Genomic DNA, 24406 nt, shown 5'->3' on the forward strand with positions numbered 1-24406 from the left:
GGATCAGTTCAAGGGAGTAGAAGTGCTTTAGAAATACTTTCGACGTGAAACTTGCCTCATTCAGAGGCTTTCTAGTAATGATACCTCCAATAATATCATCAGGGAACATTAGACCATAAGACACAGGAATGGAAGTAAGGTCATTTGGCCGATCAAGTCCACTCCGCCATTCAATCACGGCTGATGGGCGTTTCAACACCACTTACCTACACTCTTCCCGTAGCCCTTAATTCCTTGCGAGATCAAGAATTTATCAATATCTGCCTTGAAGACACTTAATGTCTCAGCCTCCACTGCACTTCGTGGCAATGGGTTCCACAGGCCCACAACTCTCTGGCTGAAGAAATGTGTCCTCATTTCCATTCTAAATTGACCCCATCTAATTCGAAGGTTGTGCCCATGGGTCCTAGTATCCCCGCCTATTTCATCAGCATTTTTAACTATAACAAAAGATTGCTTGCAACATAGTGAAGGAAAATCCAGGCCAAAATGCAAACTTGAATTTAGTTGCTTGCCAATATATTGTTTGCCATAGGAATATCTTGGGAACGAATGGTCCATACAGAGTACTTATTACTGATTACTTAACCATTTCTAAATGTTATCCAAAAAAAAAGTATTGTTTGATATCTTTTGCTAATACAGAGGGCAGATAGCTGACATCCACTCTTCCTTGACTTAAATTGTTTTTCTCAGTCAAACAACATGAATCATTGAATCTATTTGGAATGTCATGCTGCAAAATGCTTGGTGACCAAGTTTTCTGCCTCCATTTAAAAAGTTCTCCTTGATCTGCTTCATCCTATGAAATTGCTCTGCAATGTAAAAGTAAAGTTGAAGTGATCTAGTAGTATAAAGTGATCTGCTATGAAACTTTCCTGGAGTTACAAAATGTTAGTTGCATTTGTTCATGGATCTGCCATTTTTAACTTTGCATTTCAGTTTTGTTGGTAGTTAAGTCAGGTCAGATCACATTTGCAAACATTGTACAGATTCCCAATGACACCTTCTTTTATGATTCAGAAACAAATTTGCGACACTATATGCACTTGATTCCAAGTCATTTCAGTGGCTTCAAACTACAAAGTTTGTGTTTGCATTATTTCTCCTGTTGTCAAGCTCGGCCCACAATTAAATGAAGAGTTTCAATATCAGTGAGAACTGACACTGTTACATAAAGCAGTTCAGTTCTTGGGGCATTGGGAAATTATTTGACTGAGCAATTTAGCTTCTATAAATCCTTCAGGCTAATATTCATACACCAATTTACTTGGGTATTTTTACATCGATCGTGGATCATCGTCAAGACATATTCAGCACCTTTTTTTCCCAGCACGACAACATATCACAGAAGAAATTTTGTACTTGATAGAACGCAGGGCCTAATTTTTGAGGATTGAAAAGGCATAGTTGTAGGTGTTGAGAGGACAAGTTTCCTATTGGCGCTCTTATCAAGAGTCTGGTACTGAGCTGTTGAAAGGCAAAGAGTAGAATGGTATTTCAAAGTAATTGGCCCTTTGGGCACTCCCTAGAGCTCTGGAACAAATAATAAAAGTTTCTGTTTGGCCTTACTGTACCATTGTTTGCCAAATATATTATGCACAGTAGTAGAACTAAATAAATAGTCTGTGCAAGCAAATTTCCTTGTGATCATAACGTCATGCTTCAAGTTTGATTTGTTCTTTTGTTGAGAGCAGGAATTTTGATACAGATTTGGATATATCAAATTTCTCCCTCCATGCAGTTCTTCTGCAAATCATTATACTTAATATATAGAGCTGATTCCACTGGAATTAGTTTTGTAAGGTAGCTGAATAATGCTTGATGGCAGGTTTGCTGTGTTTACTTTGTAGGGTCAATTTGGCAAAATTAAATCATGCACAAACTATGTGCTTATTAATGGCTCTTGTGTCACTGTGCAGTATCTCTACCTCTGAGCCTGAAGACCCATGTTCAATTCCCACCTGTTTCAGAGCTGTTTAATAATATCTCTGTACAGGTTGATTGAAAAAATAGGTTCAAGAAAAATTATAATGCAGCTGATTACAAACTAACAATATATTTTCCTACAAAATTATGTTCATGACTTTATTATTCTGAATGTTCGCCTTTTCTACAGAGGAAACCGTATAGGAATTCGTAGAGCCAAAACTGCGGCCAACTATCTTTAGCTAAAGCATAGCAATGTATTTGATCTCATTAGCTGCTGGTGACTGTCCTTTACTTTTTACAGTGACTAAAAATGCTTGAGTGGTATGGTCTGCCTTGATATTTAAAAATATTATATGTCAGCACTGCCTCCTTCGAGAGTACTTTGTTACCTTTTGAGCAAAAATATAGGTAAACGCAGGAGACAAACCTTGATTTACACTGAAAAGTCATCAGAAAGATTTTAGTGTTTGTTTGTGTTGGACTGTTACTTGGACTTAATACTGCCGATAGTGAATTACTTCAGTTTTTGAATTTAAAGCATCCACTGGGCAATTACTTATAGTTTTTGCAGTTATTGATGATTTGCAGATTTGACACACAAGTATGGGTGAAATTAATACGTTGTACAATGCAGACTTGTTTTGTTTTCCCAACATTGTGCACATTAAGTTATTCATGGTGAAGATTTGAATAATCAGGTAACTGCAGTTTTTTTTGGATTTTTTTTCTATATTCAGCTGTCAGTGTTTTGTAATGATCTAGATAAAGGAAATGCAGAAACAGATTTCAAGCAGAACATGCAGGGGATAGCAAAACGATCAGCTAATTGTTTTGCCAATACGTTGAGAGAGAGAGTTTGGCGAAACAAAATGGAACTCTTTAAAGAACTGAATGGATACTGAAGAAAAATCAGAAATTAAAGCAGAAAATGCTACAATCATTAGATCTGGCAGCATCTGTGGAGAAAGAAAATACTTGTTTTATTTCAAACTGGAGTATGTAAACTAGTTAAATTAGTAAATTATATCCATGGAGCAAGATCCAAAATAATTGTCGAAAGGGAATCTAAAAATCAGTCAAGGAAAGGATGGTAGGAAGTACAGTGTAAAAGAAGGTTATGTATCAGATAATTGGGAATGGTTTCCAGAGGGTTCCCATTCTAATAGAAACTGAGCAGAGGAATTTTCCAAAGTTCTCTTCATTTGGAGTTCTTTGAGTGGGGTAGGGTTATAAAATTGGAAGTGCAACTTCATCCTTTAAGGAGGGAAGGAGAAACTAAGATAATAGCAGATCTGCTAGTTTAACGTCAGCTGTGATGATACTGCAGTTTTCAGAGAGAGTTGTCTAAGTGGTCAATAAATCCATCAACTGATCAGAATCAGCACAGATTTGTGAAAGGTCAGCCATGTCAGACAGTTGAGTTAAAACTTGAGTGAGTCATTACAATAGTGGATAAATAAGGATCTGTTGATATCTAGGTGGATGTTCAGAATATTCCATGCGAGGGATTAATAGAAGAAATTAGAACACTGAAGTGGATGTGACCTCATAACATGAATTTATACAGATTCGTAGAATTATACACCATAGAAAGCAGGCCCTCAGACCCAACCTGTCTGTGTCAACCAGGTTTCCTAAACTGAACAAGTCCTATTTTCCTGTGTTTGGTCCTTATATCTTTAAATATTTCCTATCTGTGTGCCTGTCCAAATGTCTTTCAAAATTGTACCTGCCTCTGAGGGAGGGCCACTCAACATGAAGCGTAAACTGATTTCTCTTCACAGTTGCTACCAGACCTGCTGAGCTTTTCCAGTAATTTCTATTTTTGTCTCTGATTTACAACATCTGCAGCTCTTTTGGTTGTAGCCGCCTCTACCACTTCCTCTGACAGCTCATTCCATAAATGCACCACCCTCTGTGGAGAAGGTTGCCCCTCAAGTCCCTTTTAAATCTTTCCCTTCTCACCTAAAACATACACCTCCAGGTTTGGACTCCCTTACCCTGGGGAAAAGACTTTGGCTATTTACCTTATCTATGCTCTTTATGATTTTGTAAAGGTTACCCATCAGCCCCCTACGCTGCAGCAAAAAAAAAGTCCCAACCTATCCAGCTTCTCCTCCTAAATCAAACTCTCCAATCTTGGTAACATTGAATCTTTTTACACCCTTTCCAGTTTAATAACATACTTCATATAGCAGGGTGACCAGAATTATATGCAGTACTCCAAATATGGCCTTACCAATGCCTTGTACACCTGTAACATGCTGTCCCAATTCCTGTGCTTAATTCTCTAACCAATGAAGGCGAAAGTGCCAAATGTCGTCTTCACCACTCTTCTACCTGTGATTCCACTTTCAAGGAACTATGTACCTGCACGCCAGGCCTCTATTCGTTGACACTTCCCAGAACTCTACCATTAACTGTGTACATCCTGCTCTGGTTTGTCTTACCAAAATGCAACACCTTGCATTTTTCCGAATTAAATTTCATTTTTCATTCCCCATTCCTTGGTCCACTGGCCCAGTTGATCAAGATCCCATTGTATTCTTAGAAAACCTTCTTCACGGTCCACCATACCTTCAATTTTGGTGTGATCTGCAAAATTACTAATTATGCCTCCTGATCCAAATTGTTAATATAAATAATGAACATTAGTAGCCCTGATCCTTGCAGCACACTGATCACAGGCCTCCAGTCTGAGCAACAACTTTCTAACAACAACTATCTCTTACGATCAAAACAATTTTGTATTCAGTTGGCTTGCTCCCCCTGGATCCCATGTGACCTAACCTTTACTAAGCAATCTACTTATGCAGAACTTTCTGAAATCCTTTCTAAAGTCCATGTTGACAATGTCAACTGCTTTGCCTTCACCTAACCTCTGTCACCTCTTCAAAAAACTCAATTTGTGAGAGACAATTTTCCATACACAAAGCCATGTTGACTATCCCTAATCAGTTCTTGCAGTTCCAAATGCACGTGGATCCCTGCCTTTCAGAATCCCCTCAACAACTTAACTACCACTGACATTAGACTGTCCAGTCTGTAGTTCCTTGGCTTTTCCTTGCAGCCTTTGTTAAATCGTGGCACAGCATTAGCTATCCTCCAGTCTTCCAACACCTCATCTATGGCTGTTGATGATACAAGTATCTCTGCTAGGGGCCTGGCAATTTCTTCCCTAGCTTTCCACAATCTCCTGGGATAGACTAGATAGATTTGGTTAGTTGTTGAGCATGATGACTGATATTCTGTAGGGATCTCTATTGGAATCTGAGCTGTTCACTATATGTACTAATGGGTGGAGGTTAGTACAATTGCAATGTTTAAAAGGCATCTGGATGGATATATGAAAAGGAAGGATTTGGAGAGATATGGGCCGGGTGCTGGCAGGTGGGACTAGATTGGATTTGGATATCTGGTTGGCATGGACGGGTTGGACCGAAGATCTGTTTCCGTGCTGTACATCTTTATGACTCTATGATTTAGAAAATGTAATTTCCCCTCTATACCGTATAGCCAAGTTTCAGATAATGTAAATTAGGAGGCAGTGAATTTTGTGGATTAAAACTGGAAGTTACAGTTGAGCATAGGCAACCTAAATTTGTGGACAAGGTATGGCAAATGAAGTTAGAGTCATAGATTCTTAGAGATGTACAGCATGGAAAGTTTGAGAAACTGAGCGATTAGCTGCTTTGCATTTGAGAAAAATGAATCAGGGTATTTTCTTAATAATCTGGGTACAGTGTGTGAGCAAAGGAATTTAGATTGTCATGTGTACCTGTACACAAGTGTAAACGTAATCAAAACATTTAATGGATTGTTTGCTTTTATCTCCGTGATTGGAATTTGAAAGTGAGCAAGCAATCTTTAGTTTGTTAGGGTCTGTCTAATTGTGTAACCGCATTCAGTTCTGGGCACTAAACGTCAAAAGATATATAGACTTTGGAAGGCGCAGAGGCATCAAAACTATACCACTGCTTAAGGAATTAAATTAGCCTCCATTTCTGTGAATTTATAAGTTTGAAAGTATTTAAAGTGAAAGAACTATTTGCTTTGTTTATGCAGAAGCTATTTCCTCAGGAGAAGCAATCCAGATCAAGAAAGCATAAGTGAAATCAGGAAGCAATTAACTGTACAAACAGTAGTGTCTATTGTGTTCTTTGTCCAATTCAATTTGAGATTATGAAATCTCTGTTCAGTAAGACTTCGTATTGTATAACACTGAGGGATGTGAAACTGGAGATTGTGGTCAGTCACGCTCTCATTGATGGGTAGAGCGGGATCGAAGGGCTGAGCAGCCTACATCTGTACCAGTGTTCCTAAGAAAAAGTTGTTATTACAGGTTAATGATGTTGCATTAATTGTAACATCCCTAATTAATATACAGGTATGACCACGTGAAGCCGTCAAACCAAGGATTGTCAGAGGTTCAGAGTGGTCCTACGCCATTGATCTCGAAGGATTCTGCCACCGCATCAGCTTCTAAACTTACTCCACTTACCAAATTAAATGGTGAAATGAGCACAAAAACAGTGATTGAGGAATCCAACTCTGCAACAAGTTCAAACCTGGAGGACTGGGTTAATGCAGCAGAATTTATACCTGGACAGCCATACTGTGGACGAAGTAAGCTGATTCGACATGTTTACGTGCTTGATACTTAACAAAATAAACAAAAACACAAAACAATCCACTGTAGTATTTCTCAGTTTACTGCATATAGTCTTCCGTGTTCAAAATGATTTACAATAATTTGTACCAAGCAGTTCCCTATTACCTCTCAAAATGAGCAAGGGATACCTGTAAGGAATCGGTAAATGATACAGCTTTGATTTCTTTTTTCAAAAGTACTTTTGGTTTTGTCTTTGTTTTGCTCAGATTTTGTGAAAATGGAGGTTACAGTGTTAAAACTAAAACAGCACTATTTGATCTAAGTTAGATATATGAAGGTAAGTTATGTTTCTATGCACCACTTCCTACACTCTCATATGTTATTGGTGAGACACACTCAATTGTTCTTTTTAGGCGCTGGTTTTACAGTGCTCCTGGAGAGGCCATCACTTTTTTTTTTCCTTTTTACTAGTTCTCCTGTTTTCATTCCTCTTCAATATTTTGCATAAATGTGATTTTAACATTGATGTTGATTCAAATCATAGCCATATGCCACAAAATGCCATGAATTCTTTAGGAATAAAATGATAAATCAATAACTTACCTAAAATCCATATGTGAAATTTTCTCAGCAATGTTTAATTATTAGGAGAAAGAAAAATGTGTTTAGTTTCATGCTTACACCCTGGTATTAATTCTGTTGTTTGATATTTTGACTGATATTCTGTAAGAATACGGTTGGAAGATAACATAGGAAATACAATGAGAGGTTACAATAATGGTGCAGAATACATGTTATAATCAAGAACGAGGACAGACTGCATGTCAAATACCTTTGGGCTAATGGAACTTACTTTGCCTTGTTAAAAGGTTTTGTTAAGTAGAACCTATGAAACAGCACAATTTGCATTGCAGTAATATTTACAGCATGAAGTTTTAACTACCGATGAGTGTCATGTAGAGCTTTTTTTGTGAAGTGCTGATAAATCAGATTCAGTTTTAATTCTGTTCCCCAAAGGACTTTGCTTTATTCAACTGTTTCAGAATGCAGCAAGGCCTGAAATTTGCTGTTTTTTTTTAAAAAGGACGTGGCATCATGTGCATATGTGTCGTATTATGAAATGAAGAAATTCATTCGCCTATCGTTTTTTAAAATGTAACTTCAAACTTTGTGGTATCTCCCAGAGCCACTATAAATGTCTGCAGATTTTACCGTTTAGTGAAGCTGCTGTATTTAGTGTTACAAGTCATTAACGTGCCAAAACCTGCTCTGGTCACGATATATGGGATAGCCTAAGTTAGGTTTTAACTGCTCATTTACAATGCCACCCTCCTAGAATGTCACCCAGTACAGTGGAACCTAATACGAATGTGATGATCTTGCAAAACTTCTGGTCTTTTGCTGAAATTTAGCAGTTATTACATAATTATTGAAGATATCTTGAATTTCTCCTGTTTGTGATAATGCCTTTTTAAATCAAATGCAAAAGTTTTTATAGAAGTTTCCCAAGTAAATTAGATTAGATTCCCTACAGTGTGGAAACAGGCCCTTCAGACCAACAAGTCCACACCAACTCTCCGAAGAGCAACCCACCCAGAGCCGTTCCCCTACATTTATCCCTGACTAATGCACCTAACACTATGGGCAATTGAGCATGGCCAACTCACCTAACCTGCACATCTTTGACTGAGAGGAAAACGGAGCACCTGGAGGAAGCCCACGTAGATACAGGCAGAATATGCAAACTCCACACACAGTTGCCCGAGGCGGGAATTGAACCCGGGTCCCTGGCGCTTTGAGTCGGCAGTGTAACCACTGAGCCACCATGCCACCCAGTAAAAAACACATTTAAGAACCCCTACATTTAAAATGGTATCGCTTCTTAAAATGTCAATACTTGGGAAGAAAGGCTAGTTATTGACAGTAATGTGTTTACATTAATAATTTTAGTAATGTATCATCAAAGCACGTTCATTGTGCCAGGAGATCTCATTATTAAAAATCCATCGACATGTGCAAGTCTAATTTTTGTCCAGGAGTATTAGTGTAAATGAACATGAATGAGTAGTTTCAATGCACTTTCTTAAAATTCCTCATATTTCCTTTCTCCCAAAAGGATTCTCAAGTGCCTGATCCAGTGTGACTGCTTATGGATGGTCAGGTACTGAAGCAAACCTGGTTGTAAACATATGCTGCTGTTGAAACCTGGAGGGGAAACTGCAGCTCCATCTTTCCATTGTTGATCTAGTTTCAAGATGGCAGAGTTGCAGCAGCACTGTTGTGATTTTTCTATTTGTCATCTAATGATAGAATTCTCCCATAACTATACGATTTTGGCAGAGCAGTTTTTTCATTCTTTGAAGTTTACTATCTCTACAAGAAGTGCACATCTTTCATTTTTGGGTGGAATCCTTTTGTGCATTGTATTCTTGCCCCAACTAAAAGGAAGCTCAGTTCCTCAAGTGCCATTTTTATATTGGCAACCTGGATATGTAGTTACTCATGGCTTGGTTCTTCATCTGTAAATGACATCTTGAAATTGAAAGCAATTGTCTCAATTTACATGTCTGTAGACACTATTTTCATGCAGTTTTGATGAATTTAGGTCATGTGACCTTATGGAATTAGAATTCTATTATGAAGAGACAGTGTAGTTATTTTCAAAGAATAAACTTATTTAAGAGATTTTTGTTCATTTTGACTATATTCTAATCCAGACGAGATAGGTGCAATATATTTACAGTCGAAGTTACTTCTCGCTTTAAACAACTAATATTCTACTTTAAATGTTGAGGGAGGGATGTATAATCAGCTAAACTTTGGACCATTTAGTCTGATGTACCTGTAGAAATCACTGAGGCAATCCAAAAGGTGAGTCTTTATTGAAATATAAATATCACAAAGTGGAAATAAATTCAAATCTACATATTTTTGATATTTTTAAACTTTATCTTCAAGTACATTTGCTTTTAACTAACTCTGGTTATGCAAGCTTGACGAGGATATTTTTCACTTTGACAAAACTTGGACAAGTCAAAATAAAATTAATTATATTTTTCCTTTTAACAGCCAATTGTAATTTATTGGGCTATTGATGTTTAATTTCATTAGCAGGATACTTAAAAAGGAATTAGTTTCCATTCATGTCACAACTATGTAATAATGCACAACCACGTAAACACCTTTGGTTGCATATATTTAGTAGCTGGTATGAGAAGCATTGTTTCATAAGCATGATTGCAACCTACTGTGCACAAGAGGGAACAGCTAGATCGAAATAGAAGACTGCAATCAAGCCATCATCAATAACAACCGTGTGTTATTCCTGTTCAGTCACACTTTGCCCCACTTCACCTCTTCTCTGAAATATTTCATGTTACTCTTTTCTCTTCATGTGGTAAGTAGCAGGGTTTCTTTACCTTGTGCTGCGGTTGAAAACCACAGTATTTTGTACTTTGGAATGTTTCTCACTGGAGCTATTGAACTTGCTCCTGTAATTTTGCAGTGCCTAGATATTGCTGTTTGTTGTTTTGTTTAACTTACATTGTAATTTTAGTAGCTATAACATTATCAGCATTTAAAATGACTTGTATTTTCTATAAAAGATTTGACTTAAGAGAATACCGTATGTCAGCACGGTCACAATTGTATAAAATGCACTTGGTCATATTTTAATCACTTAATTAATTTAAGCATGTTACTTTTTATGTGCTATCTTTCCCTGTGTTCCTTCCTCCCATTGTCTGTAGACTGGGTGAAACAGATTTACTTGCAGATGGTTTATGATCTGTTGTTTGTGCTGCTGACTGATCAGGACTGAAATTCTTGTCTGATGTAGACATAAGTTATTTATAGAAAGCAGCCATTCCAAATTTGTCTGATTTCCTCTTGTTTTATGATAACATGTGTATTTGGTTTTTTTTGCATTTTTAAAAATGCTTCTTTAAGATAGTTCATAATAAGGCTTATTATTTTATATTTTCTTCATGGTTTACTTTTTTTTTAAATGGTTCACCTCTGTCTGCTATCAGAAAGGAATTGTATTTTAACCTAGTTAAAGGTGAAAGTGTTTGTGGATGGTTTCAACACAGTATGAGAGAGAGGGAGGTTGAAGATTGATGTACAAGGTTTTGGCACAATCCAGACGAATGTGTGTGAAATCCCAGAAAGGTTATAAAATTAGAACAAATGGTTTTGATATTACCTAGAAAAATGGGATGTGTACAAGAGGATTTGGGGAGATGTTGCTAAATTTACAGGAAGAGTTAAAGCTCATTTCATGCCTGTTTGATTTTATTTTTGCTTTTTTTCTTGTAAAGCCAAATGCTATTGTATAAAATCTGTTCACTTGTGATTGAATCCACTTTGCTGACATTAAGGTACAATTTTGAAATACCGTTCTCCTATGTAAGTTTAATTCTGCAATAAAGAATGCAATCATCCACAGTGTAGATTTTTATTTAAACCACAAAGCTCTAGTACAGGATTCTTAAATTACTCTATATTTAGTATGATTTAAATACTAGATCACTTCATTAAAGCCAACAGTAATCAAAGGAAGTGCTAATGGAAGTTCTGCTTTTCAAGATCTGGTCCCTGTTCTTATCCAAAAGATAACTGAACTTTAAACAGAATTCAAGCCCACACTTTATTTGAGAACTTTATTTCAGTAGGCAACCCTCTATAAAACTCTTCCATTGTTGATTACAGGCTGCTTATGTTTGCACAACCAGTTTAAATGCAATTATCTTTTAATATATCCATCTCCTGTAGCCTCATTCCTTACATCTCCGTCAATCCTTCAGACGATGTTTAATAACCGTATTTTAGCTATATCACAAGGGACAATTTTTATTTATAAATATTATTTGAAGTGTTATATTCTGTTGGTGAAATTTTACCAGAGCTACTATTTGGATTGCTGTGATTTAGCATTATTTAATTATTGCTTTTTTTTAATGACCTTTTAATTTAATACCAATGTTGAATTCCATTGATGTGAGCTATTGGGAAAGTAATAAGGCAGCAGGTCAAAATCTGAATTTCAGCACATAAGGTTGCAAATATATATTTGCAATGAACAATTTGTCTGAAAATTATTCTTGGAGTTCAGGTGCCACTTCTTGTTGTTGTTACTTTCTTGGTTTATAATTTTATTTTGAATTCTTTTGATTTAGATTAGGACCTTTTTTTAAGTTATGTGAATTAATACCTCAGGATTTATATAACTGCTTTAGAATTAGTTTGAACATTCTATTGTTAATGGATAACTATTGCGATCTGCTGATATTTCAGTAAAAGATGCCCCCTTAGAACACAAACAATTCATTAACAATTATGTGTTTAGAATTTATGCATATTAATGACTGGGCATTTTTATTGTGCTTGAGCTGTTTTAGATGAATACCTGAATGCAGGCATGCAGTCATTTATACAAAATTGATGAGATTAAACCACATGAAGTCCTTATTCTGTGGATAAATATTAATATTAACTGTGTTAACTTTCTTGTACAAAACATGAATATTTGCTTTGATATTTAAACAAGTACAATCTTTGTAATGTTCCAAAAAAAGTTTCATTTTCAATTTAATCTTCACTCATGGCTAAAATAAAAATCAGTGGATGGAAGAAATTATAAGCCTTGTGTGCACTGTGTAGTTAATCTTGCAGTATGATTTGCTAAGTTTAATATTTGAGACATAATTTACACTCTTCTAGACTGTCATCAAACTAAAAGAATGAGATCTGAGTTCCTGTTGTTGGATGTCAAGTCAAAAGAATAATTTTGACTGTACATATAATTTGATGTTCCATTTAGATGAGAAAACTGCATTGGTGGAAGAAGAAAGTCATTACTATTGTACATCTTTTTAGACAACTCAAATTTTCTGATCACTGACTGCATATCATTGGTTGAGGCCCATAACGGGCCAGAACATAGTCCAATGAACATCCTTAAAAGAGTGAAATGATGGTTGCACAACTATCTTAAAAAATAGTGTTCACCTGAAACTGTAAATCGAACTGGCAAGGTGAAAGACTTCTGACAAATTGATTGAAGTGATTGTGCCGTTGTCTATTCTGCCTTAATATCCTGGGCTTGGGAGTCTGCTTCACATACAGGGTACTTGAAGTTTATAAATCCATTTCCTTACATACCAGTTATCTTTCTTGCAAGCAGTGTGTTGGAAAGACCGTATACATTTTTTTTGTGGCTGATAACAGAAAACAAATTCCTACCTATGATATACTTTGCAGCGATGCATTGAGTCCAGTCTGAAATAAAGCTCCCTAGGTCTTCGGATCAAAACTTGACAAAAGCTCTATGGCCTTATCGTGAAAGGCTTGAAGACAACACTAGTTCAGTCACTGGCTTCAGTTGGGAGAGGACTGGAATCGTAGAAACATATAATACAGGAAGAGGTCATTAGTTATGTCTTGTCATTTGTTATCAATTTCTTGACTAATTCCATGTACAGCTGACTCCATTTCCTGAATGTCAACACCACGTAGTTTGCCGCACAAGGTTTTGGGCTGATTGGTATTTATCTTTCAGATTGTTCATAGTTTCTAGATTTTATATGTATAAAAAAAAAACAAAGGTAGGCTCAATAATGACACTACAATATCGGTATTATTTCTCTATTAGTATATTTTAGATTAACCTATGTATTGTTTTTGAAATTGGTTAGAAATCAATACAGCTGTTTGGAAGATTGCTTACTATATGGTAAAACCTATGTGTATGGTTTTACATAAACATACTAATTCTTCATTTCAGCTATCATGTAGTATGGCAAAATTAATTCAGGTATTTCAAGATATTTTGTGGCCCTAATTTGATCAGTTTGCTCTTCCAAAACATTATTCCAGCTTTTCACATGCATAATTACCCTAGCTAAATTGGATTGCTTCATGGAAGAAGCATAACAGTTTAAAATATCCAGGAAACTGTTGCCCAAATATGTGAGCTTAACTGTATAATTTTGCAAATGTGGTTCTAACAGGTCCGCAATAATTCTCTCCATTTATGTAATAAATAATTGAATTAAATGTTTCTGTGTATATTTCTGCTTTTGGAGATTTCTATAATATTGTAGAGAATGATTTAGATATGGAAATAACTAAGAATAGAGAAGAACTGTTGAATTTGGTTTAAATATCTTTTTTGCAATGTGGTTGCTTATTTAGAGAGATATGGGTTATCTCAGTTCATAGATGCTCTGTTCAGATATGGTATTAGCTGATTGAAGTGATTAATCCAATTTACTCTCACGTGAAAGAATGCCTCAATTTGCCTCACTGTGTTTTAAAATGGAACTTCACAGGAATACTGATTAATTACATTTTGAAGATTACAGTTTTGAATGTACACCAGGCAATGGTAGGAGCAATTTCAATCTCCAGTGTCACTGAATTTCCTATCATCTTGGAAGGAGAAAGCATTATTTGAAATGAATGTTTCTGTTGGGCAGCTGTTTTGTTGGATTCCTACTTTCTAAAAATATAATCACGCTCTGTTCTTTAGCAAAACCATTTGGAAGGTCCAAAGATTAAATTTGAGTTTTAAAAATGCATGCCCTTATTGAAGGTTAGATACTCTTGGAGGCAAAAGAGTTGACTGTTCTACACGTTATATTTTCCCGCAATATAAAAGTTGAGTTTATAAAGTTTAGATAGGGTCACTGACACATTTTCATAAATGCATTGTTTAACTGGAGGAAGTTTAGAATATCAGATTTGATGCTTACTGGAATGCAGCACTCCCTTTTCCTGAGTAAACTATTTAAAGGTACAAGATGCAATATGCTGCATGCTGAATGATACATTTCAAAATGCATAGGGCGTAAGTTGTATTTGTTAATCTAAACTGATCTTCTAGTGCCAATATGGTGGCCACCTTCTGGCATAACTTGTGCACTTTCTTGGGTTGAATAGTTGAAGGCAACTTGACTGTCTAAAAGAACTTCTGTTGGCATTTGAAACAAATACATGTCTAGGTTATTAGTAATTCCCAGATGGTCTGCAAATCCATTTTTATTTAATGCAATATGTTGCAACCACTGAAGTTGTCTCAATGTTTTGTTTAGTCAGGTTTTTTTTTCTCTGTTCTGTATTGATTACTTAAAGGAACTCTGAATGTCTTCACAAAGCAGTAGATAAATAGGTATCCATTTGCTGATATGTAAATAAATTTCTAACCACAGCTGATCTTTAATTTTCAAGTTAAGCCATTGGATATGTGCTGTTCCATCACTTCTCCTCCTCACTGTCCATAGCCCAAAATTTGAAAAAAGATTAAGTTACTATGATATTGGGGCTTAGGGTTAAATTATAAGAACAAGTTGCATAAACATAACTTGTATAGAATATCAAGGGATGATTTGGGTGAGATGTTTAAGAACTCTATAGAGAGGCAGAGACAAACTGTATTTCCTCTGTTTGGAGGAAAAGGAGAATTGAGAACAATAATGCAGAACCAGATAACTCGGTTGGGTAATTAGGAACATCTTTTCACACATACAGATAGTAGATTACTGGATTTCTTTCCCACTAAAATGCTATGAATATTGACATAGTGCTTCCTAGACTGACTTTTTTAAAAATTAGATATTGGGGATCAAAGGACATGGAGATAAAACATAAACATGTTTCCGGTAGAGATCAGCCAGGAGTGATGGAACAGGAACCTGATTGGAAAGGTTCTGATGTAGAGCTGTGGGATAAGTGGGTTGAGTCTTCCGAGAAAGAAATTTAGTGACTTTGGTTTGAAATGTGAGGCTGTAGATTAGTAAATAGCTTTCAAGGACAGTGTGAAGGTGGTTGCTTTGAGTTGATGAATGGTAATGGCAGTTTTAAAAGGGAACAGGGTATTTCCCCAAAGAATGGAAGACCAGCAACGCTGAATACTAATTAAGTGGGGAACAACTGCAGAACAGAAGGATTTGGGAGTCCCTGCACGAATCACAATAAACTTGCATCCAGTTTCAGTGGGTAAAATGGAAGGCAAATGCCTTTTATTTCAAAGAGAATAGTAATAAAAGTATGGGAGTTTTACTAAAACTAATCAAGGCACCAATCAGACCACAGCTGGAATACTGTGAACGTTTTTGGATCCATTATTTAAGGAAAGATACACTGATGTTGGAGCCAGTCCAGAGAATATTCACTAGGCTGATTCTGGGTCTGAAATGATAGTCTTAGGAGAGGTTGAGAAGGTTGCCCCGTATGTGTTGGAATTTAGAAGAATTGAACTGATTTTGAAGCCAACATGATTCTTGGGGGACTTGACGGCACAGTGGCTCAGTGGTTAGTCTTACTGCCTCGCAGAGCCAGGGACCTGGGTTTGATTACAGCCTTGGGCGATTGTCTGCGTGAAGTTTGCACGATCTCCCTGTGTCTGCGTGGGTTTCCTCAGGGTGCTCCGCTTTCCTCCCACAGTCCAAAGATGTGTGGGTCAGGTGAATTGGCCGTGCTAAATTGCCCATAGTGAGAGGTGAATTAGTAGGGAGTAGGTGAATGGGTCTGGGTGGATACACTTCGGAGGGTCACTATGGACTTGTTGGGTCAAAGGATCTGTTTCCGCGCTGTAGGGAATCTAATCTTGACGGTAGATGCAGAGAGGTTGGTTTCCCTTGGGGAAGAGTATAGGGCCAGAGGGCATAATCTCAATAAGAGGTTGCACAGTTAAGGCAGACGTTCGTGAATCTGTAGTATTCTTTACGCGAAGAACTTTCATTAAGTGAGATATCATTTTGATCCATAACGGAATCGAGGATTATTGGGAAATATTAGGAGAATGAAGTTAAGGATTATCAGGTCGGCCATGATTTCATTGGATGATGGAATAGAGTTGATGGGTTGAATGGCCTACGGTTGCTGTTATGTCTTATGATATTAACTGTTTATAATGTCAGCTAAAATGGAAACCAGCGAGGGAAGTCAGTGAGAGATCAGTTTAATGGGAATATGGAGGGAAAAGACTGGTCTCATGGTTAAGATTAACTTAGAGGATATAATTGAAAAAGTCGAGAAAAGGCATAAGGTCAGAATCTGAATAAAAGGAACCTTGAGAGGGATATTTGAACTGATGGTGTGAATGAGGATGCAGCTGAGTAAATGCTCTCTTTTCAATAACGCTGAGTTCCATGCATTTGCTTAAGGTCAGGGGACCAAGGTTTAAAGAAACAGTGGATTCAGAATGCTAATGTAATAGTGATCAGATGAATACTATCAGCACTGCTGCCTCACAGCACCAGAGACCCGGGTTTGATTCCAGCCCCGGGCAACTGTCCGTATAGAGTTTGCATTTTCTCCCTGTGTCTGCTTTGGTTTCTTCTGGGTGTTCTGGTTTCCTCCCACAGTCCAAAGATGTGCGGTTAGGTGAATAGCCCAAGCTAAATTGTCCATATGTCCAACGATGTGCAGTTGGTGGATTAACTATGGGAAATACATCGGTATGGGATGCTCTTTGGAGGGTTGGTGTGGACTTGATGGGCCGAATGGCCTGTTTGGACACTCTGGGCATTCTATATGATTTAACAGAGGAGAGTGGAAGCCAGATGGAGCTTGATGTTGGAAAATCAATTACTGAAACATCTGTGCACCAGTTATGTTCAAATATAATTTCCTTGGATTTTAATTAAAGTTGACGAAATGGCGGTTTGGGAGAGCATAAGTACAATTTTACTGAAGTGAAAAGTATCAAATTTTGAGTGAGTGCCTGAACAGATGACCAATTTAGAACTGTTGGGTAATGGATGACCAATGACTTGACTGCTGAGAGTTTAAAAAAAGCAGTTGTAAGTGGGTGTCAAGAGTTTAGTTAAGGTGATACAGAAGGAAGGAGAATTTGAAGGTGAGAGTACATGGAGGTGCTTTTCTTACGATTATAATTAAGATGGCAAGCTGGAATGATACTTCTCGTTTTGTGCTTTTTGCCAATTTTCTTGATTTTTATTTTGATTGAACTGTACTTGAACAACACTGTACACAACAATAGTCTTTGGGTCCCTTTTGCATGCAAAGGGGCATGCAACCTGGTTGTAAAGAAATTATGAAGCTATGAAAATACAAAATTCAAGAAATTTAGATGTAAGTGAAATTGTATTTGAGAGGAAGCTTTAGTTTCATACTGCACTCTTGAAATAAGCTGGGTATTTTAGAAACTCCTATCACTTGAGTCAACATCCAGTATGCAGTGTGGGAGTTGTTCTAACCTACTGAACTGAAATATACAAGATGTATTTTGCAGTCAGCAATGAAGCAATTGCATTTGCCACTAACTTTAAAAGTCCCAGAAAGGCTCTAATGATTTGTGACATTAGCTTTTTTTTTCCTTCACTTTCCTGATTGTGATTTTAAGCTGACATCAAGTCAATAGGATATCTACATGTGCTTAAATAAAGCAAAGAAGTTTACAGTAACTTCTAAATTTTCAGATACAGATGTAAATTAATTTTAAAATAAAGCAAAAATGTCTTAAAATATTTTAAAAATATTGTTCGTAATATGGAATATTTCATGGAAAAATTGGACATCGCAAATACAAAATTAATTTTCAGAGCTAGTGATGGTATTTGTGCAGCAGTTAGCAGTAGTTGTGAAAGGAATATGGCAGTTACTTATGTAATGATATGACTTTGAGGTTTGACATAAGACTAACCACGTAAGAGGAGCTTTCCTCCTGTTTTCAATGTCGACAGAACAGTCCCAGAGGAGTCTGGAATCACTGACAGCAATTTCTGGACTGCCACATTATTCTGTGCATGTGTGGAACTCTGAAATTGATATTAATTTCATTTTAATACTAATGGAAAAGGCCTACAGTTTTGCCATTATTAACACTAAAAAATCTAGGTCATCTTTTTTATGCTGATAACTAAGTGGATGTTTGGGAATTGGCTGCACTCAACTTCCAGTTAACACTTTGGCATTCCTTTTGATGCCAGACTTAACATTTAACAGCAGCTTGTTAGTAGGAAGAGGGAAATTTTACCAGAATTTTTTGAATTTAAGTGCTGCTTAAAAACAAGATATAGAGCAGTTATATGAAATTTGCTGATTAGACCAAAGTAGGTTAGGTGTTCAGTGGAAAGGAATTAGGATTAACTGTGTGGATATGCAGCATAATTTGAATAGTCAGTGTGAATTATGTATACAATAAAGAATTTAATTAAATAAAAGATTGATTAGGATACGTATTGCACTGTTCTTTTTAGAGAATGCACAGTGTGTTTCATGAGTTCTTTCAGGCCACCAGTAAGCTAATTGTCAACTATGTTTTGTAATTTATTAATTCTTGTGTAAGGCTGTGGAAAATTGCATTATATTTTGAGTTTTCAAAAGAAAAATACATAATATTAAACAGAGTCGATTTCATTTGTTTGGTCCATAATTGCTACCAAATCAGCAATAAGCATATTACATTTTTTAAAAAAAAGTTTCCTGTTGGTGTCATTCCCTGCAAAGTATTTTATATGGTTCAGTTACAGTAGCAGAACTAGAGTGTAGCTTTAGCCGCACTGTTACATTACCTCAGCAGATATCTGTTTAAATAAGAATAAAATGACCCTGGAGCAGCTATACAGGACTTCATAGTGATTAGTGGATGTGATTGCCCAAAGAATTCCCCAACTTGATGTCCAGTCACAGACGGCAGTGCTCTTTGGAGGAACCATTCAACTGCTCATTATTCCTCAAACGTAGATGGTGTATTTGCAGCTAATATGTGGGCCATGTGAGGTAAGAAATGATACTCCAAATATACAGTAAGGTTTACCTTTCATGATTAAAATTTAAACCTTTGAGAAGACTGTCATTTGTTTAACTGGATAGCACATATCAACCTATTCTATGCTAATCGCATTCACTGGTAAATGTTACAACCCCTCCAGTTCCACATATTATGTTAATTTCATTATGTAAACACATAATATTAGCTTTCAGAATATAGTGACTGCTCATATTATGAATATTGGTAGGAAAGTTGGGAATTCATAACACAGTTTAAAGAGAATTTTATTATCTTTTATCCAAAAACATTCATTAATGACTGGGTTGTATTCAGCTCAGGCTTTCTTTGATAAGGATGATGTAACCTAAGTTATTGAAAGCTGAACTGTCAGCATCTTGGATAGGACCAAAGTGTTAGTTACATACTAACAATAAATATAGAGATAGAATGATCTGGAGTGGTATTCAAGTCCACTTTTAGCAATGTCATAGGTTTTTATTTTCCTTTTATTTAAAAAGCTAGTTTACAATCAATGATTTAGAAGACTGGATACTTCTATAAAATGTTAAACTTAATGCAGCTTGATATCTTTACTCCCAACATTTTAAACATAAAATCTGAGACTTTTGATTCTGTTATGAAAAAAGATAATATTGTGTGATCTGTGTTGCTTGTATGGATATTTTATTGAAAGTCTAAAAGGCCTAGGCAGCAGAGACCTGGGAAATTTTGCTTAGAACTTGGATCCTTGTAAATTCTTTGTGGAGAACTGCTGAAATGTGGGTGTGATGGAAATGAAGGACCGTAACACCAGTTGGTTACAAACTTGTAAAAATCAAAACTGGTACATACAATATTTGGCCATTTAGTTTTCATTTGTGATGTTATGTAAATTGTAAATTAGCACTTTTGTTACCAGTGCACTTTGTTCTACTCTCCATTCTGCGTTTGTGAATGTACAGCAGACTCATTTTGCAGCAATCATCCATTCTGGAAGAAATGTTTGGAAGTTGCTTTCCACTTATTGATATAACACACTTTATTTTGAAGTCTCCTAAAATAATATTTCATGCAAACATGTCTGCTTGAACTTTAAACAGAGGAAATGAATTCAAAGAAAACATTACATCCTATTGGTATAGATGAGGAACTGGTCTGGGCGGCAGAAGGAGCTGCAACAGACCCTTTAGGACGTGAACCAACAAGAAATTATAAAGTATTGAAGATGAGGGATTAGTTTTTTCAGGCTGAAATATAAGTAACTCGCCTTTGGCTAGTTGTGATTGAAATTTTCCAGCCCTGGTACACGCGGACAGGAGTAATATACACGCCAAATGTGATTGAATTCCCATCTTTTTGCCTGCTGTGTACTATACATAGAGGATTTGAGAGTGAGACCTATCTGATTCGTACAATATTGGATGTGAGTGAATTTGTCACCTTTTTATCTGGTCTATACTAATTATGCATGTACTTTTAGTAATAAGAAATAAATCAATTCATTGTTTTTGTGTTACAGAACATTTAAGTTGGCACAGAGACAAGCTTGTACATTGCAATTGTATACATGGGACTAATGTCTACACTTATTAAAATTCATTTTAAAACAGTTCTGACAGATTGAAAACAATAGCTTTACTTATCTACTTTTCAGATTACTGATTTTCTTCTGTGTAAAATGATTTGTAGAAATTTCAAGGATAATATTCCCATCTTCCTTGTGGTCCCTCTTTTTCTTCTCCCACAAAATATAAGAACAATATGAGAAAAGCTTCCTATCTTTTCTGGCTTACTTCATTGCCAGTCATTAACTGCTCAAGAGTGTTGTGAGTATCATACCTTATTCCCTTTAGCAAGGCCTTCACTTTCTCTGTGATGATGAACAAGAGGAATGTGAAAGATAGCATTAATAAACCACAGCTTCAGGCCACCAGCCTCTGCATACAGAGGGGAAAAAAATATAGTATTTAATTACAACAGGAGTAAGGGCCTACCTAGACTCCAGAGTGTTCATTGACTCCACCCATCCTGAAACCACTATTAATTAGATATTTTCATTTAGCGGAAAAGAAATTCAAGCCTTTTAATGTAAATGGCCAATTACTAAGAGACCATTTTTTGGTCTTTTTTATTGGAAGATTTACTCAAGCAACTTTTGCCATGGATCCATTATTTCTTGCCAAGAATGTATTGGTATGCATAAATTAATAAGCAGTGGCGATTAGTAATATACCGATTCTTGGTAATGAAAGTTGCTTGATGGTGCATACACTGCACATGTCATCTGAGCAAGTGTTTTTTTTCCCCTTTCCCTAGGCAGGTGTTCTGATGTGACAGTCTCATGTCGGTTTCTTTTTTTATTGAAGTGTTTGATTAGTAGAAACTGTAAATAATATTTACTGAAGTTAAGGGTGAAATTTCAGAATGAAAACTTCCAAGATTTCCTAAGAACATCACTGCCCTTATAAAGATTTAAATAATGCTGCATTTTAATTTGTACACACTCATAATGTAATCTGGATAGCAATCAAATTTTAACCATGTTTTTGAGATACAAATATAGAATCGTATTGGTAATTAGTTATAGACCAATTTAAAAACTCTCGTTACAGCAACATCAACTTACCCTGAAACAAGAAATGAAGATCTAATAATAGAAGAAAACTTTGAGGGCTCACAAACTGAAGATGTGAAGAAGCAGATGTGTCCATATGCTGCCTTAGGAGAATGTCGATATGGTGTTAACTGTGTGTACCTCCATGGAGATGTGTGCGATATGTGTGGTTTACAGGTTCTCCATCCAGTTGACGCCTCTCAGAGATCAGACCACATAAAGGTAAGTACTCAACTATAAGGAAGGGTATTACATTGTGCTTAAAAAATTTTGGTTGTTATGATGGTAAAGCAGTATTACAAGAAATTTTGTCGACATGATCAATAGCAGTCTTTAGTTATTTTGATTTAAATGGTAGTTTGTAGGTAAAATGACTTCTATACAAGATGCCAACTTTGAGAAGTGTGCAATTTGTACTGCAGTCAGTATTTTCAGTTCTGTTTATCCATGCTCAATATTTAATGATAACATGAATCAATATTGTATTTGAATTTATTTGAATTTCCTTGACTTGATTTAATTGTTAAATAAATTTAAACTCCACATGTGGTACAGAACGTTTTGTCTTGTCCAAGACTTAGTGTATAAATGATGTAATGGCATTATGTAACTACGATTACTTATCGTTCAGTTAATTCATAGTTTGCAGACAATATTTCTGTCAGTTTTTAGGTTTATTATATAATTTTTCTATTTTAATTATGATGTGTCATATGTAAGTCCTTTAAGTTATTCTGTTTTAATATATGGTTTACATTACTTCAGCTTGAACAATATTAACCTAGCAAAGTTTGGGTGAAGATTTGTAGCTCGGGTGCTTGTTGTTGTGGTTCTGTTTGCCGAGCTGGAAATTTTTGTTGCAAACGTTTCGTCCCCTGTCTAGGTGACATCTTCAATGGTTGGGAGCCTCTTGTGAAGCGCTTCTGTGGTGTTTCCTCCGGCATTTATAATGGCCTGCCCCTGCCGCTTTCGGTTGTCAGTTTCAGCTGTCCGCTGTAGTGGCCGGTATATTGGGTCCAGGTCTATGTGTTTGTTGATGGAGTTTGTGGATGAGTGCCATGCTTCTAGGAATTCCTTGGCTGTTCTTTGTTTGGCTTGCCCTATAATGGTAGTGTTGTTCCCAGTCGAATTCATGTTGCTTGTCGTCTGCGTGTGTGGCTACTAAGGATAGCTGGTCGTGGCGTTTCGTGGCTAGTTGATGTTCATGGATGCGGATCGTTAGCTGTCTTCCTGTTTGCCCTATTAACACTATATAGGGCAAACAGGAAGACAGCTAACGATCCACAACCATGAACATCAACTAGCCACGAAACGCCACGACCAGCTATCCTTAGTAGCCACACACGCAGACGACAAGCAACATGAATTCGACTGGGACAACACTACCATTATAGGGCAAGCCAAACAAAGAACAGCCAGGGAATTCCTAGAAGCATGGCACTCATCCACAAACTCCATCAAGAAACACATCGACCTGGACCCAATATACCGGCCACTACAGCGGACAGCTAAAACTGACAACCGGAAGCGGCAGGGACAGGCCATTATAAATGCCAGAGGAAACACCACAGAAGCGCTTCACAGGAGGCTACCAAGCACTGAAGATGTCACCTAGACAGGGGACGAAACGTTTGCAACAAAAATTTCCAGCTCGGCAAACAGAACCACAACATTAACCCAGCAAATTTGAGATGCGGGCAAATTCAACTTGTCATTAAATTGCTATGCTAGTAAGTTCTTTTGATCTGTGTATGTTCTTTATCATAGGCATGCATTGAGGCTCATGAAAAAGACATGGAGCTATCTTTTGCCATTCAGCGTAGTAAGGATATTATATGTGGCATCTGTATGGAAGTAATCTATGAAAAAACAAATGCGAGTGAGCGACGTTTTGGAATCCTGTCCAATTGCAGTCATACTTACTGTCTCAATTGCATTCGAAAGTGGAGGAGTGCCAAACAGTTTGAGAATAAGATTGTTAAGTAAGTGCTTTGACTCTAGATTTCTAGAAATTTAAGTTCATTTTGTCATTATAACCTATATAACACATCTTTGTTCCTCTTTTTATGGGTTTAGTTTATTAGAAAACTATTTTGCTTGACTAAGGTAATTTTTGATGAGCTTGGAAATCCAGCAAATCACCTTTTCCTTAAGCTCATGTTAAATGAAAACGATTTGTCTCCCAGTACCAGGATAACAACTGTATCCCTTGCTATATTAGACATGACTGCCTAAGCCAATTTACAATAGTTACTGAAATGAGATTTGCAATTTTTGTAAGTTTATATATCAGTGCAGATTATAGTTTATAATAGATACCTTATTTGATGCCAAGATTAGTGAAAGGCATCTGAAAATCTTTTGAACATGCATCTTTAGTTACAGAGGCCTTGAACCTATTTTACACAGAGCCCAATAGTTTCTTAGCATTTTTTAAAGCTGCTAGTATTTTTTTTCCTCTCGCGCTCCCTCTCCCTCATATGGTTAGATATTCAGCACTTTGGTTGCC

The 24406-nt window shown here is 36.5% G+C and overlaps 1 protein-coding gene across 2 annotated transcripts in view; it reads left to right on the plus strand.

Annotated features, from left to right (window-relative positions):
• Positions 1 to 24406, plus strand: part of mkrn1 (makorin, ring finger protein, 1) — a 59000-nt gene that overhangs the window by 21191 nt on the left and 13403 nt on the right. For both annotated transcript variants that reach the window (XM_043709350.2, XM_043709351.2), the window contains 3 exons: positions 6320 to 6558; positions 21896 to 22119; positions 23665 to 23879. In XM_043709350.2, coding sequence (XP_043565285.1) covers positions 6320 to 6558; positions 21896 to 22119; positions 23665 to 23879 — 678 coding nt within the window. The remainder of the gene's footprint in view (positions 1 to 6319; positions 6559 to 21895; positions 22120 to 23664; positions 23880 to 24406) is intronic.

This window comes from Chiloscyllium plagiosum, unplaced genomic scaffold, assembly GCF_037043375.1.
Source record: "Chiloscyllium plagiosum isolate Xiang-an unplaced genomic scaffold, Cpla_swu_hap1 HiC_scaffold_19, whole genome shotgun sequence".
NCBI lineage: Eukaryota > Metazoa > Chordata > Chondrichthyes > Orectolobiformes > Hemiscylliidae > Chiloscyllium > Chiloscyllium plagiosum.